Source organism: Equus przewalskii, chromosome 10 (assembly GCF_037783145.1).
Source record: "Equus przewalskii isolate Varuska chromosome 10, EquPr2, whole genome shotgun sequence".
Taxonomy (NCBI): domain Eukaryota; kingdom Metazoa; phylum Chordata; class Mammalia; order Perissodactyla; family Equidae; genus Equus; species Equus przewalskii.
Genome location: NC_091840.1, coordinates 59,649,639 through 59,672,598, shown reverse-complemented (window position 1 = coordinate 59,672,598; position 22,960 = coordinate 59,649,639). Strand labels below are relative to the sequence as shown.

Genomic DNA, 22,960 nt, shown 5'->3' with positions numbered 1-22,960 from the left:
ATAACAGCGATTGCAGGCCAGGCCCACCCTGGCCTCACTAAATCCTCACTAAAATCCTTCAATGCCTACATCTGTGCCTACAGATGTTACCGGTAGGGAAAGAGGCACAGAGAGCTTAAGTGACTTGCCCAAGATTACACAGCTCAAAAGTGTCAGACCAAGGATATAAACCCAGGCCTCCTGGCATCATGATTGGAGCCCTGACCTCTACATCCTCTGCCTCATGGCAGTTACAATGATCTTAAGAGATATAAATCAACTCATATAATATCCTTGCCAAAAACGCTCCAAAGGCTCCTAGAATAAACTTCAGACTCCTCACTGTGGCCTGTGAGACCCTGCACGATCTGCTCACCTCCCCAAACTCATCTCCTCCTCCTCTTCTCTTAGCATACTCTGTTCCTCACTTTTCCTAGAACACACCAAGCCCACTCCTGCCTCGGGGCCTTTGCACTTGCTGTTCCCGCTGCCTAGAATGCTCTTCCCCAAAAGATCTTTGCATGCCTGGCCTCTTATCATTTGGGTCTCAAATGTCACCTCCTCAGAGAGTTCTGCCAGACCACCCAGACTGAAAGACCCTCACAGACCAGCCCTCCAGACTCTTTCCTAAATTATGCGGTTTTATTTCCACCCCAGCTCGCAGCACTAAGAGCTTTGTCGTTTCCACAGCGTCTGTTCCACCCACACCTGCAAGGTGACTAAATTCCAGGCAGCGCCTTGTCTATGCTGTTTGCTGATGCCCCCAGCCCCTGGCACAGGCTCCCATGCGCTAGATGCTCTCTGTATGTGTCGAATGAAGGGTTGGGCCGTATGAGTGTGCACATGCCCCCACAGGAGCAGGTATGTCTGCGCCAAGGGCGTGGGGGCCCGCTCTGCCCTAGCCCTTTCCCTGGTGCAAGGTGGCCCCCGGTCTGCTCCCCCGCCAGCCCCACCTCTCCCACTCATGCACCCCACCCGCTGCGCCCCCAGTGCTGCCCTCAAGGTCGCTGGAGCCTGCGGAGGAACCCATACAGACGCGGCTGCACCGCCTTCTCAGCCCCCACGTCTACGGCTACCGCAACGCCCCATGGCGGATCGTCCTGCGCAAAGAGGTGCCCAGAGCGGAGGGAGGGGTTGAGGGGGACAGAGGGGCCCCATCGGGTCAGGGCAGAGGTGAACTAGGGGCCTGTCAGAACTGGCAGGCGGGTCTAGAGCAGGCTGTATCAAGGGGCGGGGCTGGGCGTGGAGTCAGGAGAGGGCCTGGAAGGGCCTCACTGAAGCCCCACCCCCACAGGTGTTCTACCCCAAGGACAGCTACAGCCACCCTGTGCAGCTGGACCTCCTGTTCCGGCAGGTGAGGCGCTCCCTGCCCCCTGCCTCACTGCACTCAGCAGGGCAATGGGCAGTAGACTAGCCGTCTGCAGGTTCTGCTTCTGTGCTCTTGGATTTGGGGTCCCTGACCACAGTGAGCACGGGAAGCTGTCCTACTGAACCCCCTCGCCCATGGGTGGGGCTGGTGAGCCCACAGTTCGTCTCCCCGGAGTCACAGTTTATTGGAGCTGGACAGCACCCAGAAGTCAAATGCACACCCGCTGTAGAGGTTAGGAAGCTGGGGCCTGGGAAGGCGGCGTGGTGAGGAAGGAGGGTGTCCTTGGAGGTGGGCTCTGATTTACACAGATGACCCCTGCTGCAGAGATGGGACCCCCATATTCCCACTCACTCACCAACAGTCCAGCCTGGGTTCCCAGTGGAGGGAGTTCCAGGGGCTGCCCCATCCTGGCTCATCCCACAGATCCTGCATGACACGCTCTCCGAGGCCTGCCTGCGCATCTCCGAGGACGAGAGGCTCAAGATGAAGGCCCTGTTTGGTACCACAGGGGGAGGGAAGGGACACTGATGGGGCAGCCCTTTCCCTGAGGGAGATTGGATCTGAGGGCCCAGCCCCGTTTGCTTCCCAGACACCCCTCCTTGCTTTGCTTCCGGTCTCTCCCATGGCTAGGCTACAGGTCTGGGTTCGGCTCTGCCTGACAGGCTGTGTGGCCTCAGCCATCCTGTCTGCCTCTGGATGTCAGTTTCCTAGTAGGGACGCTGAGAACACAATGATCTAATACCTTCTTGCTGAGCGTCAGCGGCCCTCCCTGCACTGTGGCCCGGCAGGGGGCAGGGAGAGGTCCTGACCCGGCCTGGTGTCCCCTAGCCCAGAACCAGCTGGACACGCAGAGGCCCCTGGTGACGGAGAGCGTGAAGCGGGCTGTGGTCAGCACCGCACGCGACAGCTGGGAGGTCTACTTCTCTCGCCTCTTCCCCGCCACGGTTCGAGCCCCCTTCCCACCTCCCACCCACCCAGGGGCTTACGGGATGAGGCTGGAAGACCCTCACAAGTCCATTATCCCCACTCCAGGGCAGCGTGGGCACTGGTGTACAGATGCTAGCTGTGTCCCACACAGGCATCAAACTCTTGCGGATGGTCAAGGGCAGCCGAGAGGCCGGTGGGCAGCTGCGGGTCCTGCGCACATACAGGTGACTGGCAGGCGGGCCAGAATGGGATAGCTGGACACTGGGCCATGAACTGGCTTCAGTGTTTCCTCATGACTTCCCACAGCCAATTACTGAGCACCTCCAGTGTGCTGGGCTCTGTGCCGAGCACTTTGATGGAGCCCATTTTACAGATGGGGAGACAAGCTCAGAGAGAGAAGTTGCTTGTCTCAGGTCACACAGCCAGGAAGTGGATGAGCTAGGAGCTCACCACCCCATGCTGCCTCCCGGACCACACCGCAGCCCTGCCCTCACAGAGTCACCGTGTGGTGGGGACAACTGTGTTGTGAACAACCAAGTTGTGGTGCAACCCGGCAGGGAAAGGATGCTCAGTGTGAGACCTCACTGAGTCCTCAGACCCTTCCCTGCCCGCAGCCCCTTTTGTCCTTTATAACAACAGTGCAGGAATCTCTATTCTTCACTCACCGCTTGGGTGAAAGCTCCTAGCCTTGAAAGATGGAGAGAATTTGGTCAATGAGTGAAAGAGAGAGATTTGTGTGGGCAGAATCTGGGAGGCTGGATCAAGAGGCAAAAGAAGAAAAATAAAAGGCAAAGGGAGGAAGGAGCTGGAATGTTGCCAGTTCAAAGAGTGGTGGGCAATGAGCTGGGGGCATGGGGGGAGGTAGAGGAGGCCGGTCTCAGGAGGAGCAGGACAGATGGGGTGGAGGGCATCCCTCTGGCCATGGGGTCCTCCCCTCATGCCACCTTCCTATCCTCCAGCTTTGCAGATATCCTGTTTGTGGCCATCCCCTCCCAGAACATGCTAGAGTTCAACTTGGCCAGCGAGAAGGTCATCCTCTTCTCAGCCCGGGCTCACCAGGTCAAGACTCTGGTGGACGACTTCATCCTGGAGTTGAAGAAGGTTAGGGTCCTCCCAGAGATGCATCCCCCTACCCCCAGGGCTGAGGGCCAAAGGACAGGGCTCTCTCACCCCAGATATCTACGAGCCACGCCTGCCTGGGAAGTATGGATGCACGTGTGTGTCAGTGGCTGTGTCTGTAGACTTTTGTAGGACCTCAGGCCTTTGCATAGCCTGCGCCTGGGATCCCCACCTGGGACGCCCCTTTCTGCCTTTTGCGTGCTCCTTCAAAAACCTTTACTAATGCCCTTGGCAGGGGTGTCACAGCCCCTCCATGAGCTCCACGGCACTTGCATTCCTTTCCCTGCTACAGTGACATACTGTCTGCCACTGCCCACTGTGGGGGCAATGTTTCCACCCCCCAGACTGGGCAGCCCCCACCCAGAGCAGGTCCTCTCTGCTTCAGGCCCAGCCTGGCCTCGATGGGGAAGCTTTGCCGAGCGATGGAGTGGGTAGGGCATGTGCACAGGCACTAACATGGGTCTGTGTTCAGCGCTCACGCCTCCAGCCCTTTGGGGGGCCATCCTTTCCACCTGGAAGGCCTTTCCCTCTGACCTCAGGAATGGTCCCTTCCTGATGAATCAGGAGGGATGTCTGCGGGTGTGAGGGGCAGTGGGAGGAGGAGCATGGGACCGCAGCCCCCCACCCTGCCCCTGGCTGACCCAGGACTCAGACTATGTGGTCGCCGTGAGGAATTTCCTGCCTGAAGACCCGGCACTGCTGGCCTTCCACAAGGGCGATATCATCCACCTGCAGCCCATGGAGCCACCTCGAATGGGTCAGCGCCACGGGGTGGGGTGGGTGCCGGAGGGGCACAAGGGGCCACCCAGAAGGTGCTGACAGATGCTGACCCACAGGCTACAGTGCTGGCTGTGTTGTCCGCAAGAAGGTCGTATACCTGGAGGAGCTGCGGCGCAGAGGCCCCGACTTCGGTGGGTGCTATGGCCTCCCCTGTCCGGCCTCCACTGCTCCGAGAGCTGGAAACTCCAAGCAGAGCTCACCCGTTTCATGCACTCACACTGCGGATGCACAATGAGGGTTCTGGACCCACAGGCGTCTGGCCTGGCCAGGTCTCCTAAGTGCCTGCCATGGCCTCTCAGTGCCTCCTGGTGGCCATCCAGCCCAGCCCCCTGCCTGCATACCTGGCTGAAGGGTCTTGGTGGGCATTAATGTTTCCATCTTTGTGGCTGAGTCTCTGTGTGGGCCTGAGGCTCCACAAAGGCAGCGTTATTTTCTGCTGCACTTCCACTGAGGGAACGCCGTCTCTTCCCTGAGCCTGTTTCCTCATCTGTAACTAGGCTCCATGGCATGCCTCCCTCCCAGAGCTCTAGGGAGGGGCCAAGAAGCTGCTCCATCTCTCTAGAGGGCCCTCTTAGTCCCAAGACGAGACCCTCTGTTTGCCTCAGACTCCTTCCCCGGCTCCTAGGTTGGAGGTTCGGGACCATCCATGGGCGTGTGGGCCGCTTTCCCTCTGAGCTGGTGCAACCCGCGGCCGCCCCTGACTTCCTGCAGCTGCCCACAGAGCCGGGCCGGGGCCGGGCCGCTGCTGTGGCCGCTGCTGTGGCCTCCACCGCTGCTGCACGGGAGGTGGGCCGCAGGAGGGAGGTGAGACTGATGTGGCCGGGCCGATGGGGCAGAGACAGCAAGGGGCGTCAACCTGACTGTGGAGGTGGATGGGAGCAAGGTCATCCAAGGGCGTGAGCACTCTGGGGATAGGGCAGATCTGGTAGGGGCAGCTGGATGTGTGACCTGTCGGATGTGATCAGAGATAGTTGGAGGTGTGGCCAAATGGCATAGGTAAGGGAGGGTCAGAGGAAGGGTTGTGACCAGGCCATGGGGCAGGACCAGCCTGGGCCCATCAGTAGGTGAAGTCAACCTGGGACAGGACGGGGCCAGTCGAGTGGGGTGGGATCAGGCATGTGAAGTGCGGGGAGCCACTGAGGGGTGGAGTGAGGTAAAACTAAGTAGGTAGTGAGGAGCTAGGTCAGCCAAGACCAGGCAGTTGGGGTGGCCAACTCGGGCAGGGGGAGATCTGGTGCTGGGGTGTGGCCAAGTAGGGCACGGGGTGGGGTCAGCTGGGCATGTGCTGGGTGTGACTGGGCCAAGAAGGTGAGGTCAGCTGACCGCAGCGGGCCGTATGGGTTGGGGGAGGGGCAGCCTGAGAGGGTCTGGGCATAGTTAGCTTGCAGTTGCATTGAGTCAGCTGTGACATGGGTGGGTGGGGTGTGGCGGGACAAACCCTCCTAGCTCTGGCCCTTCTGCAGGGTCCCCCAGTAAGGGCTGGCTCCACTGACCGTGGGGAGGATGGCCTGGCTCTGCCACCATACACAATGCTCGAGTTTGCCCAGAAGTACTTCCGAGACCCTCAGAGGAGACCCCAGTAAGTGGTGGCCCCACCCCTCCTCTGCACCCTGGGGAAGGTCCTTTTGGGGCTTCTTGCAGCCGTTCAAGTAGGGAAGCCCCACTTGTGGAGGGGGGGTGAGAAACCACCCAGGTGGGAGGCCCACCTGCAGCCTCAGCTCCTGGGTGCCTTCCTGCCTGGTTGACTGACATCAGGTCATGAACATTCCCATGTGGGGAAAGGGTGGGGCCATAGGCTCCTATGCAAGACTGATCAGTAGCATCCACTTCCTGTTGCAGGGATGGCCTCAGGCTGAAATCCAAGGAGGGACAGGAGTCCAGAACCTTGGAGGACATGCTCTGCTTCACCAAGGTGTCCATCCCCAGGCCTCAGTTTCCCCCTCTGTAAAATGGTGATACAAGATCCCCTCCCAGGCCCCTGGGGCTAACAGCCTTGTCTTCAGTGGGACCTCCTAGTCCTCAGCACCCTGAGCGCCTGGATTCTTTCCTGGGGTGGCATCTGTCCCCAGTGGTGGCCTGGCTCCCTTTTTGTTATGTGATCCTCCTTTTGTAAGACAGGAAGAATCATGTGGCCTCTTCTGTTCTGACATGCTCCTCCTCCATCGTGACACAGCTTCTCCCTCCCTCACAGACCCCACTGCAGGAGTCCCTCATCGACCTCAGCGACAGCAGCCTCAACAAGATGGCCACAGACATGTTCCTAGGTGTGGGGGGGACTGTGGCCGGGGCCCTGGGCTGGGTGGCGTCCAGCGCTGTGTGACCCCTGCTCGTCACCACTCCTCTGGTCCTCAGATCCTTCCTCTTCCGCCAACTCAGACATGGGGCTCCTTTAAGAGACAAGAAGCCCTCATTGGCCCCCGGCCACAGCCTCCCAGGGAGGGGCCCAATTCTGGGGTCCCTGGTGGCCGGGGGGTCTGGTGGCCTGAGTAGGACAGGTGTTTCCTACAGCTGTGATGCGGTTCATGGGGGATGCCCCAGCGAAGGGCCAGAGTGAACTGGATGTGCTTTGCGCCCTCCTGAAGGTCAGTCCAGCCAGCTTTGCCAGATACTCCCTTTCCTGTTCTGTGGCTCAGTTTCCCCATCTGTCAACCAGAGTTGCAGGACTTTGGGGTGGGGAGCTTCTTGTGTGGCCCAAAGAGGAATGCATCCCGCCGGTGGGGAGGGGCCTGAGAATGGGACACCAGGCCTATCTCCGAGTGCCCACTCTGTTCTTATGTGCCTGGTCTGTGACATGGCCCTGGCCTGCCCTCCCACAGCTGTGCGGAGACCATGAGGTCATGCGGGATGAGTGTTACTGCCAAGTTGTGAAGCAGATCACAGACAATACCAGCACCAAGCAGTGAGTGTGCCTCGCCTTTACCTCTCTTCCCTCCCCCCGCACTGTGTCCGTGCTCCAGGAGAGGCCAGTGCAGCCTGCCACCTCCCAGGCCTGTCCCCTCTCGGTTTCTTTCTCTCTCATCCTCTTCCTCATTCAATAGATACGGCAAGTGTATTTGGAATGGCTTGGTCTGGGACAAGCCATTTCTGCTCTCTGAGCTTCAGTTTACTCATCGGTAAAATGGCGATGACAACTTGTGAGTCCAGGTTCTTGGCACAAGTGACAGACCCAATCCAAGCTGGTTTAAGCTGGTTTTACCAGCTTGCCTCAAGCTGGTTAAGTCCAGCTTTTGATAATTCCAACATTTGAACCCAAGTTAAATCCAACATTTGGATTCAGGCTTACTGGATCCAGGGGTCATCAGGAAGCAGGCTTTCTCTATATTCTGGCTCTGCTTTCCTCTGTGTTCGTGTTCTTACCAAGCAACATCTCCCATAGACGGGCAAGATGGTAGCTCTGGGGGGGACATTTCCCAGCTCAGCAATCCCAGGTAAACCAAGATTGACCCAATATTTGCAGCAAAAATTCCAAATCCAGTCTTACTGGCCTGCCTTCATCACGTACCCATCCCTGAACCAACCGCAATGGCTGGAGGATACAGAGCTCTGGTTGGCTAGATCCGGGTCACATTCCTGCCCCCAAACCAGTCACCATAGCCAAAGGGAGGCTGAACTCTAATTGGCTGGACCTGGCTCCCATGCCCATCTCCAAACCACAGGGACCTAGGGAGGGGTGGGTGGTTTCCCAAAGGGGGCCCAAGTGCCGTCCCAGACACCAGAGCTCCCCACAAGTGAAACTGTTGCCCCAGGGCAGTGTGACGGTGAATTGCCACGTCTTGCACAGGACCCGCACACAGCAGGCGCCCAAAGTGTGTGCTGTTTTTATTAGCACTGGGCCCCCTCCTATCCCCCTCTGCTCCATCTCCTGCACTAACTCTCCATCCCCCGGGGACTCTAGACCCGCTCAGCACGTCCAGCTGCCCCTCCAGGCCAGGCCTCACCTGCCCTACCTCCGCACAGCCCCAGCATGCTCCCCCTCACCCTCCTTCAAGGATCTTCACCTGGAAGCTTCTCCAGAGATATTCTGTCCAGGGAAGCTTGTTTCTTTGTGCATGTCGGGCATATCAGGGTCCTCATGCCCTTCCTCTCCTGCCTCCCACCCTGGCTTCCCAAGCTGAACATGCCTCCTGCATGGCTTTGGGGCCTCCCTGCCCTGTGCTCACCGGGCAGGAAGGAACATCCTCATGAGACAGGGGCTGCCTCAGAGCTGCAGACCTCCAGCCCAATCCCAGGAGACTCCTGGAGTGGCACTCCACTGCTGTGGCCGCCTGTGCTGTGGTCCTATGTGTGTGTCCTTGCAGGGACAGTTGCCAGAGAGGCTGGAGGCTGCTATACATTGTGGCCGCCTACCATAGCTGCTCTGAGGTCCTCCAGCCACACCTTGTTCGCTTCCTCCAAGATGTGAGCCGGACCCCAGGCCTGCCCTTCCAGGGTGAGGAGCCAGCAAGTGGGGACCCAGGGCCGAGGGCCTGTCTGCATGGGGACTGGCTGGGCAGTGAGCATGAGGGGAAACTCAGAGGGCCTGGCCCTTCACAGGTGGCAGGCAATGTTTACTAATATTAATTCACTCCCCAGACACTTGCGAAGGTCCTGCAGGGGCTGACGCGGCGGGTTGTCTGATCAGTGAGGAGGGCTGCGTGTCAGGGAAGGAAGTGGAGGAAGTGTTGCTCTGGGTAGTGAGCACGTGGGAGGGATTTCTATGGGGGCTGAGTGGCAGGACCAGAGGCTGGGGGTGGAGATGTGTGGCCTGTGGGAGAAGAGGAGAAGGAGGTGGCAAGGGCCCGGAGGCCTGGGCTGAGGCCCTGTTTCTCTGGTCTTTGGGAACCAGCAAGGCTCTGGAGTGGTCCAGGCAGGGGTGGGCCTAAAGCTGGTGGCAGGGTCTCAGCCTTTCCCTCCTTGGGGTAGGGAGGAAAGGGGCCACTCCTCAGCCTCACCCCCAGCCTCGTTTCCATAGCAACCGGTGGGTCCCCCTAAGAAAGAGACTAGGGCCCCTCTGGTCACCACGGCAGCCATGCAGGCGATAGGGGACCTCACTCTCTCCACCTCGGAATCCTCCTCTTTGATTCAGTTAACAAACATTCCCAGACTCAGAGGTGAATAGACCCAGCTCCAGGGAAGGGCGCTTCGATCCGTGAAGGCAGCAGAGTGTGCCCTAGAATTCTTGACCCTACCCCTCCCTAGAGCAGGGTGAGGACACTGCTTTACCCAGAGAAATGGAGAAACAGGCGGTGGGGTCCTGCACTGGGACACTGGGTGAGGGAGGGCGGTTGGCACAGGGCCCGTCTGGCAGGGGCACAGCCACATCACCATGGCCATCATCCAGTCAACAGCTCCAGAGGACAGGTATTTCCAGGGCTCCTAGGGAGCCAAGGGGACCACGTGGAGTGCTGGTTCATCCCCAGCTGCTGTACTCCAGCTCTTGACCTTGGGCGGTTGACTCCCCTCTCTGAGCTCTTTCCTCAGCTATCAAGTGGGAGAGTAAATGCCTACCCCAGGGGTGTGGAGAGAATGCAGTGGGCTCCTGGCCGGTGGCCAGAGGGGCCCCTTTTTCCCACCACCTACCCTGGGCAAGGCCTTGACTCCCTGTCTCTCGCAGGGATCGCCAAGGCCTGTGAGCAGAACCTGCAGAAAACCTTGCGCTTCGGCGGCCGTCTGGAACTCCCCAGCAGCATGGAGCTTCGGGCCATGTTGGTGAGTGTGGGGTGGGAGTGGGGGTCAGGATGAGACCTGAGCCCTGTCCCAGAGACCCTGTCATGTGCACTCACCGCTCAGAGATGTGCAGACTGGTCCAGGTGCCCTCTGCCTGCACGGAACCCCTCAGCTTGGGAACTCCCATGGCAGGGGACAACGGCTGGCCAGATCCCAGGACCCAGCCTCCTCGTCTCCTCACCTCTCCTTTTTGTAGGCGGGCCGCAGTTCCAAGAGGCAGCTCTTTCTTCTCCCCGGAGGCCTTGAACGCCATCTCAAAATCAAGACATGCACTGTAAGTGAAGAGCTGCCTCCAGCCAGCGGGCGCGGAGGGGCAGGGACACCCCGGCCTCCAGAGTGAGTCCCCAGGGGTACTGAGCCCTCCCCGCCTCTCCCACAGCCCCGTAAGGAAGGACTTATTTCTTAGAAGAGCAAACAGCCTCCGAGGCTCAGGGTTGTACTGCAGACAAGGGACAGAGGCAGAATTTGAGCCAGAGTCACTCAGACTCCAAAAGCTGTGTTCCTTCCCTGCATGAGGCTGATTCTCAGAGACCTGGAGCATCCTCGCCTCTGCGCAGAGGGCCTGAGGAACTCTGCTCAGCCTCCTGGGGCCTGAGCGGGCTGGGAAGACGGAGGTTGCCTGGCTGGCCAGCACAGCCTCACTCTTTGCTCACCCAGGTGGCCCTGGATGTGGTGGAGGAAATCTGTGCTGAGATGGCTCTGACGCGCCCTGAGGCCTTTGACGAGTATGTCATCTTTGTTGTCACTAACCGAGGTAAGTGACCAGGAGGACCGTGCATGCCGGACTCATGCTCACCACTTGGCCTGGAAGGCCCGGGTCAGATGCCACTTCCTCCAGGAAGCCCTTCAACCCCCATGTGGAAGGACCTCTCTGAACACCGAACACCCCCTAGCCGTCTGTCCACCCCTCTCTGCTTCATTTTGTGTAAGTTTGTCTTCCCACCAGACTTGGGTTTTGTGGAGGACAGGGCCCTCCCTGATTCCTCCCTCTGCTCCAGGCCCTGGCCTCAAGGAGCTTCCATCCTAGGAAAGTTTCCCTTAATAGGCTCTGATTCCTGGAACCCACAAGCACAAGCATTTTTTCCTGCCTTTTATGCCTTAATAGTGGCCATAAGAGCGCCCTCCTTTTGTCTCACCAGGCCCTTCTCATGCGGCCCAAAGCCCCTTCCATCTGGTATCCACCCACTCAAGACCATGGTCTGGCCTCTTGCCACCAGCTTGTTGGCTCCATCCAGCTCTCCCCGCTGCTGCCTCTGCCCTGAGCCATGTGTGCTCAGCCCTGTTTGCCCCAAGTCCAGCCAGGGTGTGGGAGGAGGAGAAGGTGGTAACAAAACGGTCCCAATAACTGACGTGGATGGAGCAGATACTGTGTCCCAGGCACCGTTCAAAGCATTTAATTCTGTGAACTTCTTTATTGCCCACAAGAACTCTGTGAAATGGAGACTATTATCATCCCCATTTACAGATGGGGGGACTGAGGCCCAGGGAGGCTATATTAGTTTCCTGTTGCTGCTATAAGAAATCACATGTACTTAGTGGCTTAAAATAAGACACGCTTGTCATCTTATAGTTCTTAAGGTCGGAAGTCCCGACATCAGAGTGTCATCAGGGCAGGCTCCTCCTGGAGGCTTGAGGGGAGAATGGTTTTTTGCCTTTTCTAGCTTCCAGAGGCTGCCTGTATTCCTTGGCTCGTGGCCCCTTTCTCCATCTTCAAAGTGAGCAGTGTAGAATCTTCAAATCTGTCTCTTTCTCTCTCTGACCCTCCCGCCTCCTTCTTATAAGGACCCTTGGGATTACATTGGGCTCACTTGGAGCCCAGGATCCTCTCCCATCGCAAGCTCATTAACTTAACCTTGTCTGCAAAGCCCCTTTGCCACGAAGGTAACGTATTCACAGGCTCCAGGGAATAGGGTGTGACATCTTTGCGGAGGGGCCATTATTCAGCCCACCATGGAGGTTAAGGGACTTACCCAGGATCACACAGGTGGGATTTGAGCCCAAGCAGTCTGGCCTCAAGAGTCTGGGCTTTATCATCGTGCCATACCCCCTCTCTTTGGTAAAGTTTTACTGAAGGTGTGGGATGGGGAGCAGAAATGTCAGTGCAGGAAATAAAAACTTAAGCTTCTCCTATGAGCTCAGTGCCAGGCTCCAGTCTTCCCTACCCGCCCCTCCAGGAACTCGGTAGTGGGTCTTTCCTGAAGGAGTTCTGCAGAAAGGCACCCACTAGGTCTCATGATCTGAGGCCTAGTATGCTTCTCCTTGTCCGCAGCCTCCTCTGGAAAGGGGCTGGGCTTTCTCTGAGCCTAATCCATGGCACTTTCCTAGACCTAACTGGGCTGTAGCTTTGAATTGGAGCTATGCCCACCTGTGGCCATCAACATTCCACAAACACAGGGCACCCTGTTCCATAAGCATGCTCTCCTTTACGGAGGAGGCCGTGTCCCAGAGCAGCGGGGGGCTTGCCTGAGGCCGTGCTGCGCCTGGTGGCAGGTTGGGGTCTCACATGTGCTCTGCACAGGTGCACACACATGCACACGCATGTCCCCGGCTTTCTGCAGGCCAGCACGTGTGCCCGCTCAGCCGCCGTGCCTACATCCTGGACGTGGCCTCAGAGATGGAGCACGTGGACGGTGGCTACATGCTCTGGTTCCGGCGTGTGCTCTGGGATCAGCCACTCAAGTTCGAGAATGAGCTATACGTGACCATGCACTATAACCAGGTCAGCACACGTGGGCCACTCTGATGCTCTGGAACCTTCCAGGCTTCCCCAGGCCCTTGAGCTCAGACTCCATGGCCTTAGCATTTGAGGCCTTCGTGATTTGGGCCCCACTGACATTTCTAGCCATAATGCCTCTGCTCCCCTGCTTGATCTCCTTGGAGGAGTCAAATGAGGTCCCCCTCGCTACCTAATTGTTGGGCCTTTGCACGTACTGCCACTCTCTCTGGCCTGCCCTTCCTGAGTCTCTGCTTATCTAAGTCCTCCCCTGCAAGGCTGTCCCCAACAGCACCTCTATCAGCCGCTCTGACTTCCCCTTTCCTCCTGATTTTCTCCTCAGTGCTTGGCCTGTCCCTCACTCAAAGGCCTGAGCAGCACGCTTTGGCTAGACTATTACTTTTGTCTTTCTGTTATTCTTCTTTGAGACTTGATTCTCTAAGTGAGGATCAAGGAATTTACAAAATCTGGCTCCCCCCTGCTGTGCTGGCATTTGTGGAAGTGCTGGGACAAATCGCGTGTGATTTTTGTGGAAATGGTACCAAAGCTTCAGCAATTCCGAGTACAAAATACGGTCACGTAGCTTTTGCGGCCACGTGGTGTTGCTGTTGACAACTGCCCTGAGCACTCCAGTGCAGTGCCCGTCATGGTGTGCCTCGCGGGCCAGCAGCATCCCTTGGGAACTTGTTAAAATTCGGATCCTCAAGTCCTGCCTGGAGCTAGTGACTCAGAGTCGGGGGTGCAGCCCAGCGGTCTGTTTTAGGGACTCAGGCGCATGCTCAGTTTTCAGAAACCCCAGCTCAACAGACAGTCCTGCGTGCCACAGTGTGGGTGCCCGCACTGTCCCAGGTCCCTGTGGGGGTTCCCATGTGGGCTTCAAGGCCACAGCCCTCACAGCTCACCTTCGCATGCCTCCTTCATCTTTCCCCAAAACCCAGGAGAGTGGCGGGCCACCCCAGCCCCAGAAGCACATGGGACTGGAACAACTAAAACCGTGTGTCTGCCCAGCCTGCAGGTGTGCGCCTGAGCGCGCCCGCCTGCAGCCCCTCACCCGAACGCTGCCCGCAGGTCCTGCCCGACTACCTGAAAGGCCTCTTCAGCAGCGTGCCGGCCAGCCGGCCCAGCGAGCAGCAGCTGCAGCAGGTGTCCAAGCTGGCTTCGCTGCAGCACCGGGCCAAGGGCCACCTCTACCTGCCCAGCGTGTGAGCGCCTGCCCACTGCCAGCCCCCACCCCGGCCCCCGCCTTCCTCAGACTGGCCGTCCCTGGCTCCCAGGCTCCCCTCTTGCACCAGGGAGGCTGTGTGGAGAGGAGTTGTCCTGGCTGGGAGCTGAAGTCTCCAGCTCGCCTACGAGCTGGGACCCTACCTCTTTGCACAACAGGTTGCTTCTGGCTGATATTAACAGCTCAGAGCCAATTTAATGATAAAAACCTTTCAGGACACACAGTCCCTGTGGTCTAGGAAATACACGTGGCCATGCAGAAAGATTTGGCCACAAAAACGTTCACTGCAGTGTCACCTACAACAGCAACCTCAATCTCCAACAACAGGGGATTCCTTAAATAAATTCTGGGGTGTTAGGCAGCCTTTACTATTTTTTTTTTTTTTTTTGAGCAAGATTAGCCCTGAGCTAACTACTGCCAATCCTCCTCCCTTTGCCGAGGAAGACCGGCCCCGAGCCAACATCCATGCCCATTCCCCTTTACCGCATACGTGGGATGCCCACCACAGCACGGTCTTTGCCAAGCAGCGCCATGTCCACACCCAGGATCTGAATCGGCGAACCCTGGGCCGCTGAGAAGAGGAACGTGTGAACTTAACAGCTGTGCCACCAGGCCGGCCCCTAGGCAGCCTTTAAAATGATGTTCTTAAAGAGGTGATCAGTTGTTCTCCAACTTTTGGTCTCAGGACCTTTTTAGCGTCTTGAAAATAGGATGCCAAAGAGCTTTTGTTTATGTGGGTTTTATCTTTCGATATATTTACCTTATTCAAAATTAAAACTGGAGGGGCCGGCCCAGTGTCACAGCAGTTAAGTTAGCACGTTCCTCTTTGGCGGCCCATGGTTCGCTGGTTTGGATCCTGGGTGCGGACATGGCACCACTTGGCACACCGTGCCGTGTGGTAGGCATCCCACATATAAAGTAGGGGAAGGTGGGCACGGATGTTAGCTCAGGGCCACTCTTCCTCAGCAAAAAGAGGAGGATTGGCAGCGGATGTTAGCTCAGGGCTAATCTTCCTCAAAACAAATAAACAAACAAACAAAATTAAAACTGGAAAACAACTTAAAAGTACTGACTTGTTAATTAATTTAAAATAAGGATAATACATGTTAATATAAATAACTATATAATAACTATAATTATAATAATATATAATAATCATAATACAAATAATATAAATTAACATTACATGTTAATATAAATAACTTATGAAAAAACTGTATTTTCCAAAAGAATTCAGTCAGAAGAGTGGCACTATTTTACATCTTGCTCATCTCTTTACCATCTGGCTTGATAGAAGACAGCAGGACCATCCCGTGTGCTGTAGTCTCACGTGGTGCACAGCCTCTGCGAGCCCCACGGTGCCCTCGTGAGAGGAGAGACAGAGAGGTGGATAGCGCCCCAGTGTCATTATGGGTGTCCCCTTGACCTCTCAGACCCTCCCCGTACCGCGAGAATTCCTGGAGTGAATAATAGTGAGATGATGTATATACAGTGCATGTCTCAGTACCCATAGCGCAGTAAGGCCTCAACATGTAAAGCTCTTTTTATGTTGTAATTTTAAGCAAAAAACACAAGAAGCACACAAAAGTATAATCCCCATCCTTTATAAAAATAATCGAGGGGCTGGCCCCGTGGTGCAGCGGTTAAGTGCGCACATTCTGCTTCGGTGGCCTGGGGTTCTCCGGTTCGAATCCCGGGTGTGGACATGGCACTGATTGGCAAGCCATGCTGTGGTAGGCGTCCCACGTATAAAGTAGAGGAAGATGGGCACGGATGTGAGCTCAAGGCCAGTCTTCCTCAGCAAAAAGAGGAGGATCGGCAGATGTTAGCTCAGGGCTAGTCTTCCTCAAAAAAAAAAAAAAATAATCGAGTTCTTAACTTTTTGTCATGCTCTCTGCACACATCTATCTCAGCTAATCTTCCCAAGGGCATTTTGTTTTCCCCTTTCACAGATAAGGAAACTGAGGCCCAGAGAGGTTATATGACTTACCAAAGTTTACCTAGCTAATAGGTGGGGGAACCAGGATCCAGACTTGGGGAGGCTGTGTCCAGATGCCAGGTTTTTACCCTGGCAGTGCAGAGATGGAAAGCTGTCGCCTGGGGGCTCTTTTAGGGGAAGGGGGTTCCCCTGACTTTCTCCCAGCCCTTCCCTAGTCTGCGGCCCAGAGCAGCTCGTCGGCCCGGGCTGCTGTTGGTATTCTTCAGATGTCCTGAGAGGCAAAGGGGCTACCCTGAGGGAGCCAGCATGTGACAGAGACTGGAGCAGCTGGGGGTGCCTATGGCCCTGGGGGCCAGCCGGGGGCCAGTGCTCCTCAGCCCCACCCTCCGACCAGCCAGTGGCGGCTGCTTTGCCCACCCTGATATGGTCCCCATCCGTGTTTCTCAGCCCTCTTGCCTAGGTTTCTCCTTGGAGGCAGGGGCTACGAAGGACGAACCCACCTTGGGTTCAAGTCTCAGCCCCCGACTCACTCAGTCACTGTGTGACCCGAGGTTAGTTGGTGCACCCCTCAGAGCTTCAATTCCCTCATTTTCAAACAGGGAGCTTAGTGGTACTGGCCAGTGGCTACTGAGCGCCAAGGCCCTGTGAACACTTTACACCCATTTTCCACCCGTCTGCACGCCCCAGCATTTAGTCTTCCAAGGGGATGCAAAGATCACATCCGTTTTGCATAACACCTGCCTCGTGGTGAGGATTGAATGAGACTGCGTGTGCAGAGCGCGTGCGGCAGCGGCGCTCAGGACCACTTTTCCCTGCACACGCAGGCGGGAGGTCCAGGAGTACATTCCGGCCCAGCTCTACTGCACCACGGCCGGCTCGGCTTGGCTCAACCTGGTCAGCCAGCACCGGCAGCAGACGCAGGCACTCAGCCCCCACCAGGCCCGCACCCAGTTTCTGGGTAAGAGTCCTACTCGGGGAGAGAACCATGGCGGCTTTGCTCAGGAGGGATCCCGGAGGGCGGGGATGGAGGCACCTTTTTCTTTGCACAAAGGCATTTTCAGTGCTAGCCAGGCTGAGCACCAGCCTGGAGAAAACACCTTTTTAAAATCAGCTAGGCTTAGGGTGGCCCTGGGCGGAGAGAGCTGGCGGTGAGGGAGGCAGGTGCCAAGAGGAAACGGGGAGGCTGCAGAGGTAGGAGGAGGACCGGATGCAGCTGAGGGAGGGCACGCACTTCAGGCCTGTGGCTGTCCCTGCTGAGCTGTGCTGTCACACTGACCACCTGCTTCCCACCCCAGGCCTCCTCAGCGCCTTGCCCATGTTCGGCTCTTCCTTCTTCTTCGTCCAGAGCTGCAGCAGCGTTGCTGTGCCGGCCCCCTGCATCCTGGCTGTCAACCAGAATGGCCTAAACTTCCTCAGCACGGAGACCCATGTGAGTGGCCTCAGCCTGGCGTGGCCCCTAGCTCCCTCTCCTCCAAGAGGCCAAGGTTCGCAACGGTGGAAGCACAGCTCCACACTTACCACCTGTGTGACCCTTGGCAAGTCTCTTGCCCTCTCTGAGCCTCACTTCCTCATGTGGAATATGGGCATAGCAATAGAAGCCAACCCGTGGAGCTGTGCGAAGGTGAGATGAGGTAGCGCACACGCCAAGCACTCAGTGTCTGCGTCTGCGTGGGCTGCCGTGCCAGGAGACCACAGCCTGGGGACTTGAGCAGCAGAAAGTTATTTCTCACAGTCTGGAGGCTGGAAGTCCAAGATCAGGGTGCTGGCAGGGTGGGTTTCCTCGGAGGCCTCCCTCCTTGGCTTGTGGATGCTGTCGTCTCCCTCTGTCCTCACATGGCCTTTTCTCAGCGTGCATGTCCCTGGTGTCTTTGTTGTGTCCAAATCTCGTCGTCTCATAAGGACCCCAGTCAGACTGGATGAGAGCCTGTCCCAACGGCCCCGCCTCCACTTCACCCCCTCTGTGAAGGCCCTGCCTCCCGTTATAGTCACGTTCCAAGGCACTGGGGTCAGGGCTTCAGCAGATGGATTAGGGGAGGGGACACAATTCAGTCCATAAAAAGAGGACTTTTTTGTCAGTTGTTCCCCCAGAAGTGGAGCCCGAGATGAGGACTCGGGGCAGGGGTTCTTTGGAGTGATTCTGGGATATGCTGGAGGAGGGACCTGGGAGGGACGCCTCACCGTCTGGGGGAGAGCGTGTGAGCAAGCAAGTTTCCACTGTGGGAGCTGGTGCTCAGTCCGGCTGGGAGCCCAGGGAGCCAGCATGGAACACCCCCTTAGAGGATGCCCTCTGTTCTGGGGGCGAGGGAGCTGCAGTGTCACTCCGCCCTGTCCCCATCTGTCATTCATCGAGGCATTAACTCTCATCGCTCTGGCTTTCCCTGCACGTGCTCCGAGTTTGCTCCTGGGGCCGAATAAAGAGGTGCAGGTGTTAAGCAGCTTTGATGTGAAGGTCGGCACCCCCAGCATCTTCTGCATCCCTCAGTCCCAACATTTAGAACAGTGCCTAGCACAGTGTAGATGTGTGCATCGGTATTTGTTGAATCAATTTCACAAGTGAGGAAACTGAGGCCCCGAGAAGTCAAGCAACTTGCTCCAGGTCACACAGCAAGTCACTGGGTCACTGGTACTCGAACCAGGGTGTCCTACCTTCTACTGATCTGATCTACAGCGGAGGGGTAAGGGTTGATGAGACTTTCCCATCCACAAGCCTGTCTGCCCTCTTCCCCTCCAGGAGCTGATGGTCAAGTTCCCCCTGAAGGAGATCCAGTCGACGCGGACCCAGCGGCCCACAGCCAGCTCCAGCTACCCCTATGTGGAGATCACACTGGGGGACGTGGCAGCCCAGCGCACCATGCAGCTGCAGCTGGAGCAGGTGGGCCCTGACCTGCCACCCAGGCCTTGTCAACCAGCCTCTGCCTCCCTCATTGAACTCACCAGGCTCTTCTCTGGGCGGGCCTGCCTCCAAGATTGGTCAGGTCCTGGCCATGCGTCAGGGAGTATCCAGCCCGGTGCAGGGGACAGAAGTAACCCAACACTGCACAGCACTGTGGACCATTACAGTGGCCTCCTAGTGAAGCATCTTGGTGGTGGGCTGGTGGGAAAAGGCCCTGGTTGTTTGCAGAATAGTGAGGAGTTTGATGGGGAACTGGGGAGATACACCCAGGGCAGGGGAGGTCTTGAAGGTCCCTGAATGTCAAGCTAAGAATTTGGGGCTTTCTCCTGAGGGTACTGGGTAGCTATAGAAAGTTGGTGAGAGGGCAGGGCATGGGAATTCTGAGGAAGTTCACCTGGGCTGAAGCTCAGAAGACAGGTTGTGGGGCTGGGATCAAGGGTTGGCAGGGGTCCCCGTGTGACAGCAGGCCCACCCTGTCCCTTCTCATATTTGTAGCAATTGTGACTGCTTTTAACAGGCGTGGGTGAGCTCTAGGCTCCTGTTCAGTGTCATGGCCCCCTGCAGGTGGAGCAGGACCAGAGTTCTTACCCCATTGGAGAGAGAGGATTGAGGCTCACAGAACGGGCAGAACCGGGGCTGCAGCCCACACGTCTGCCCTTTCCAGCCCACCACATCCCTCCTCAACATCTGGGCCCAGGACCACCCCTTATGCCAGGGCCTGCCTTGAAGAGGTTAATTACCCAGGGCAAGAGAGCGGGGCTTCCACTGGTCCAGCCCTGCCTCTGAGAGACAGGAGCGCAACAGAGCTCCTGCCCCTCTGCCCCTGGGAGAACCTGCACCTCCCGACCAGGCTCCCAGTCCTCTTCCCACTGTGCCCCAGGCCTGCTCCTGGCCTTCCCCACCGATCCTGCCCTGCTCCCAGAACCCTGCTCCCAGAGCTCTCCCTGCAGCACACCACCTTGTCCCTGCACCTGCCCCCCACTCCTTCTCACCTCCTTTCCTGGGGCCTCCTCCCCTGGGTGACCACTAAATGTTGCTGTCTCCCCTCTTCCCAGCACCCTCTCTGGCCCTGAGGCTTTCAAAACTGTCTCTGCCCTGACAGCCCCCAGACTCCTGTCTCCTGCCCTGACCCCTCACAACTCCCTTGGAGACCAGCAGGCCTCTCCACCTCACTCGCAGGATCCTTCTCACCCCTCCCCTCCTCTCACTGTCTCTGTGGCCTCTGCTCTCACCCCTCTCTTCTCTTGCTGGCTTACTGGCAGCCCTGGCCTCTCGCAGCTCTCGGATGAGCTTGCCCTCCCCTGCCTGACCCAGACCTTTTGCACTCATTGTCCCCTCTCCCTGGAACACTGGCCCCTGGGTCATCACAGGGCTCCCTCCCTTTCTTCAGGTTTCAGCACAAACATCATCTTCTGGAAGCCTTCCTGACGCCCCTCCGGATAATCCACTCTCTCTGCCTCCATAGCCCTCACTATGGCTTGCAAACTACTTAGTGATTTGTTTGTTTGCCTATTGTCTGTCTCAGCCCCAAGAGAGCAGGGCTGTGTCCATGGCACAGTGCCCGGCACGGAGCAGATGCTCAGGAAGCGGATGGACGGAGGCCTTTTTGGCTCCTCTGTTTCCTCGCAGCCCTGTGCCCTCTTTATGCTGCCACCTCTGCCTCTGGCATGTATGTGTGGGGCACACATTTATTCATTCATTCCCCACCACAACCGGGAGCCCTGAGGCTGGGACCCGGCTTAGTCTAGGTTGTGGGTGCCAGGCGGTAACCATGGCAACACGTAGTTAGAAACTGTTACCAGTTATTGACTGAACTAATATTTTTAAAATCTAAAGCATTTACGGTAATAAAATCTTATGGAATCCTCACCACAGCTCTGTGAGGCAGGCTCTTGTAAATTGAGACACTACAAATGAGGCCACTTAGGCTCAGAGAGGTGAAGTAACTGGCCCACAGTCACACGGTTCTTGTGTAGCAAAGCCAGCAGATGCGCTTGGTCTCCTGCTTGCTCACCCCTTCCAGCCTGCAGCCCAGCATTCCTCCTTCAGCTTCTCACGTCCTCCCAGTGCCAGGAAAGGTGGGCTCGCTAGTCCTGGCCCCGCCTCTCTCCCATTCACATCTTGCCCCAAGGCAAGAGTTGGGGAGGTGATGGGTGGTGTGGACGCTCATTGTCTCTCTGCAGGGCCTGGAGTTGTGTCGTGTGGTGGCTGTGCATGTGGAGAGCCTGCTCAATGCCCGGGAGAGGCGGCTCACGCTGCCCCCCAGTGAGATCACGCTGCTCTGACCCAGCCCCTGCCCTCCGGCTGCCCTCTGCCAGAAGGCTTGCTGTATGCCTCCAGGGGAGTAACTGGGCCTCTCTGGGCCAGTAACCCCTGTAACAGGCCAGAACATTGCGGACACCAAGAGGAGAAAGGAGGAGAACCCAAGTCCCCAGAACTCAGGAAGACCGATCAAGAGTTGGGATGGATTTGGAGCCTGGAAACTTGGGTCAGATAGCAAGAGGAACTTCCAAAGCCTGGTCAGTGGGGCGTCCTGACATGTCCCCCTGTGGGCCCTGCCCCTGACTTCCACTTGTGGCAGGGAAGCCCCACACCAGGGCCTGGACAAGCTGGACTTTGCCTGTGGTGTATCCGGGTCTGACACTCAGCTCTGCTCCAGCTCCACATCCTGGCCCCTCACGTGTCCTCCGTGGGGGCCCCTGCACTGCTGCTCAGCTTGGATTTGGGACCCTTGGTCATTTCTGTGCAGCTAAAAGGTGTGGCTGGCAGCCATTCTTCCATGGAGTTGCTGAGTGGCTGGAAAACAAGCTGGAGGGAGGAGGCAGGAGTTGGAAGTCTGGTTGTACCCCTGGGCACTGCCCATGAACAGAGCTTCCAGTAGACATCTGTTCTTACCTCTCCCTGCATACTCCTGTGCCCCCACTCCACACTCCTTAGATAGCTCCAATCCTAGGCCCCCATCACTGTCCGGGCCACACAAGGTTCGAGAGTGGCACAGTGGAGGAAGAGAGAATTTTTGTGTTAGGGGCTGGGGAGGGAGAAGTCTGGGAAACAGCTTCCCAGAGAGTGGGACATTGGAGTTGGGTTTTGAAGGATGAGTAGGAGTTTGCTAGGAATAGATGGAAATGTTTCTCCAAACAGAGAAAATGGTATTTTTTCCCTAGAACAGTGTTTAACACAAAGTAAGCATTTAAGAAATATTCGTCACATGAATGAAAGAATAAATAAATGAATGAATGTTGATGGAAAGTAGTGGTGCTTTGGGGAACTTGTTGGGGAGGCGAGCAGAAGGCTGGATAGGTATGTGGGGGCATAATTGGCTGGAGCTGTGGTGTCAGAGGAAGGATTTATTGTCTCATTCAGTACCTACTAAGCACCTACTGTGTGCTATGCACATGCCAGGCACTGGGAGTTGCTCACTTTTAAATAACTATAAATCAGGACGACTTGTGAGAGAGAGTTCGCTAGGTGATGAGAGGAGGGAACAGCATTCCAGACAGAAGGAACAGCATGTGCAGGGACTCTGAATGGACATTCCTAGTGGCAGGACTGGAGACTGAAGAAGCCGGCCAGGATGGGCTGGGGAAAGCTTGGCGGGCTGCACTAAGGATTTAGGATTTCATCCTAAGAGCCATGAGGAGCCTTCAAAGGTTTCTCAGTGGGAGGTGGGGGTGGGGCAATCTGCAGGTTGTACTTTCATAGTTCATTTTGACCACAGAGCAGAGTGAATATAGGCAGCAGGAGACCAGAGGAGAGGCTGCTGGAGCATCCCCCAGGAAACTGTGGTGTGGACCCTGGTGGTGGTGAGAGGTGGGGAGAAGCTGACAACTTGGGAGAGATTTCGGAAGTCCTGCAGGCAAGACTAGGGGATCAACGGAACCGTCCTGAGACAGGGACGGTTAAGGAAGAGCCCATTATACATACACCATGGGGCTGTCCCACTTTTACTGCTGCCTTAGGTTGGCTTCCTCCAGGAGCCGACTGTGCCCGTAGCTGATTTGGGAGGTGAAGGAAGTAGAGAAGGATCCAGAGGGTGTGTTACCATCGTTAGCCCTGCTGCAGTAGCTCTGCCCAGGTGAGAGGTGAGCGCTTTTTGGGTTTCAGAGCACAAGAGGGCTGTCTGAGCGAGGCCGCTTGGAAGGGGGTCCTCCAGGGTGAGCTGCCCCAGCTGATGCGCTGGGGCCTGAGAGGAGCCCCAGGCGAACCCTGGCCGATCTGTGAGCAGATAAGTGACTGAGGTCTCAGTTTGGGATGGTTCGTTGCACAACACTGGATGACCAGAACACCAGGGCTTTTGGATTTCAGGACCTGGG

The 22,960-nt window shown here is 57.0% G+C and overlaps 1 protein-coding gene across 1 annotated transcript in view; it reads left to right on the top strand.

Moving 5' to 3' along the window:
- Window positions 1-21,890, top strand: part of MYO15A (myosin XVA) — a 52,774-nt gene extending 30,884 nt beyond the window's left edge. Inside the window, exons 41-64 of the mRNA XM_070561177.1 lie at window positions 970-1,091; window positions 1,274-1,333; window positions 1,772-1,847; window positions 2,177-2,292; window positions 2,381-2,499; window positions 3,235-3,376; window positions 4,040-4,151; window positions 4,231-4,305; window positions 4,800-4,978; window positions 5,638-5,753; window positions 6,014-6,086; window positions 6,366-6,438; window positions 6,683-6,756; window positions 6,991-7,073; window positions 8,473-8,603; window positions 9,768-9,862; window positions 10,077-10,154; window positions 10,538-10,634; window positions 12,439-12,599; window positions 13,662-13,795; window positions 16,579-16,712; window positions 17,050-17,183; window positions 18,486-18,626; window positions 20,831-21,890. Coding sequence (XP_070417278.1) covers window positions 970-1,091; window positions 1,274-1,333; window positions 1,772-1,847; window positions 2,177-2,292; window positions 2,381-2,499; window positions 3,235-3,376; window positions 4,040-4,151; window positions 4,231-4,305; window positions 4,800-4,978; window positions 5,638-5,753; window positions 6,014-6,086; window positions 6,366-6,438; window positions 6,683-6,756; window positions 6,991-7,073; window positions 8,473-8,603; window positions 9,768-9,862; window positions 10,077-10,154; window positions 10,538-10,634; window positions 12,439-12,599; window positions 13,662-13,795; window positions 16,579-16,712; window positions 17,050-17,183; window positions 18,486-18,626; window positions 20,831-20,932 — 2,627 coding nt within the window. The 3' untranslated portion in view covers window positions 20,933-21,890. The remainder of the gene's footprint in view (window positions 1-969; window positions 1,092-1,273; window positions 1,334-1,771; window positions 1,848-2,176; window positions 2,293-2,380; window positions 2,500-3,234; window positions 3,377-4,039; window positions 4,152-4,230; window positions 4,306-4,799; window positions 4,979-5,637; window positions 5,754-6,013; window positions 6,087-6,365; window positions 6,439-6,682; window positions 6,757-6,990; window positions 7,074-8,472; window positions 8,604-9,767; window positions 9,863-10,076; window positions 10,155-10,537; window positions 10,635-12,438; window positions 12,600-13,661; window positions 13,796-16,578; window positions 16,713-17,049; window positions 17,184-18,485; window positions 18,627-20,830) is intronic.
- The last annotated feature ends 1,070 nt before the right edge of the window (window positions 21,891-22,960 follow it).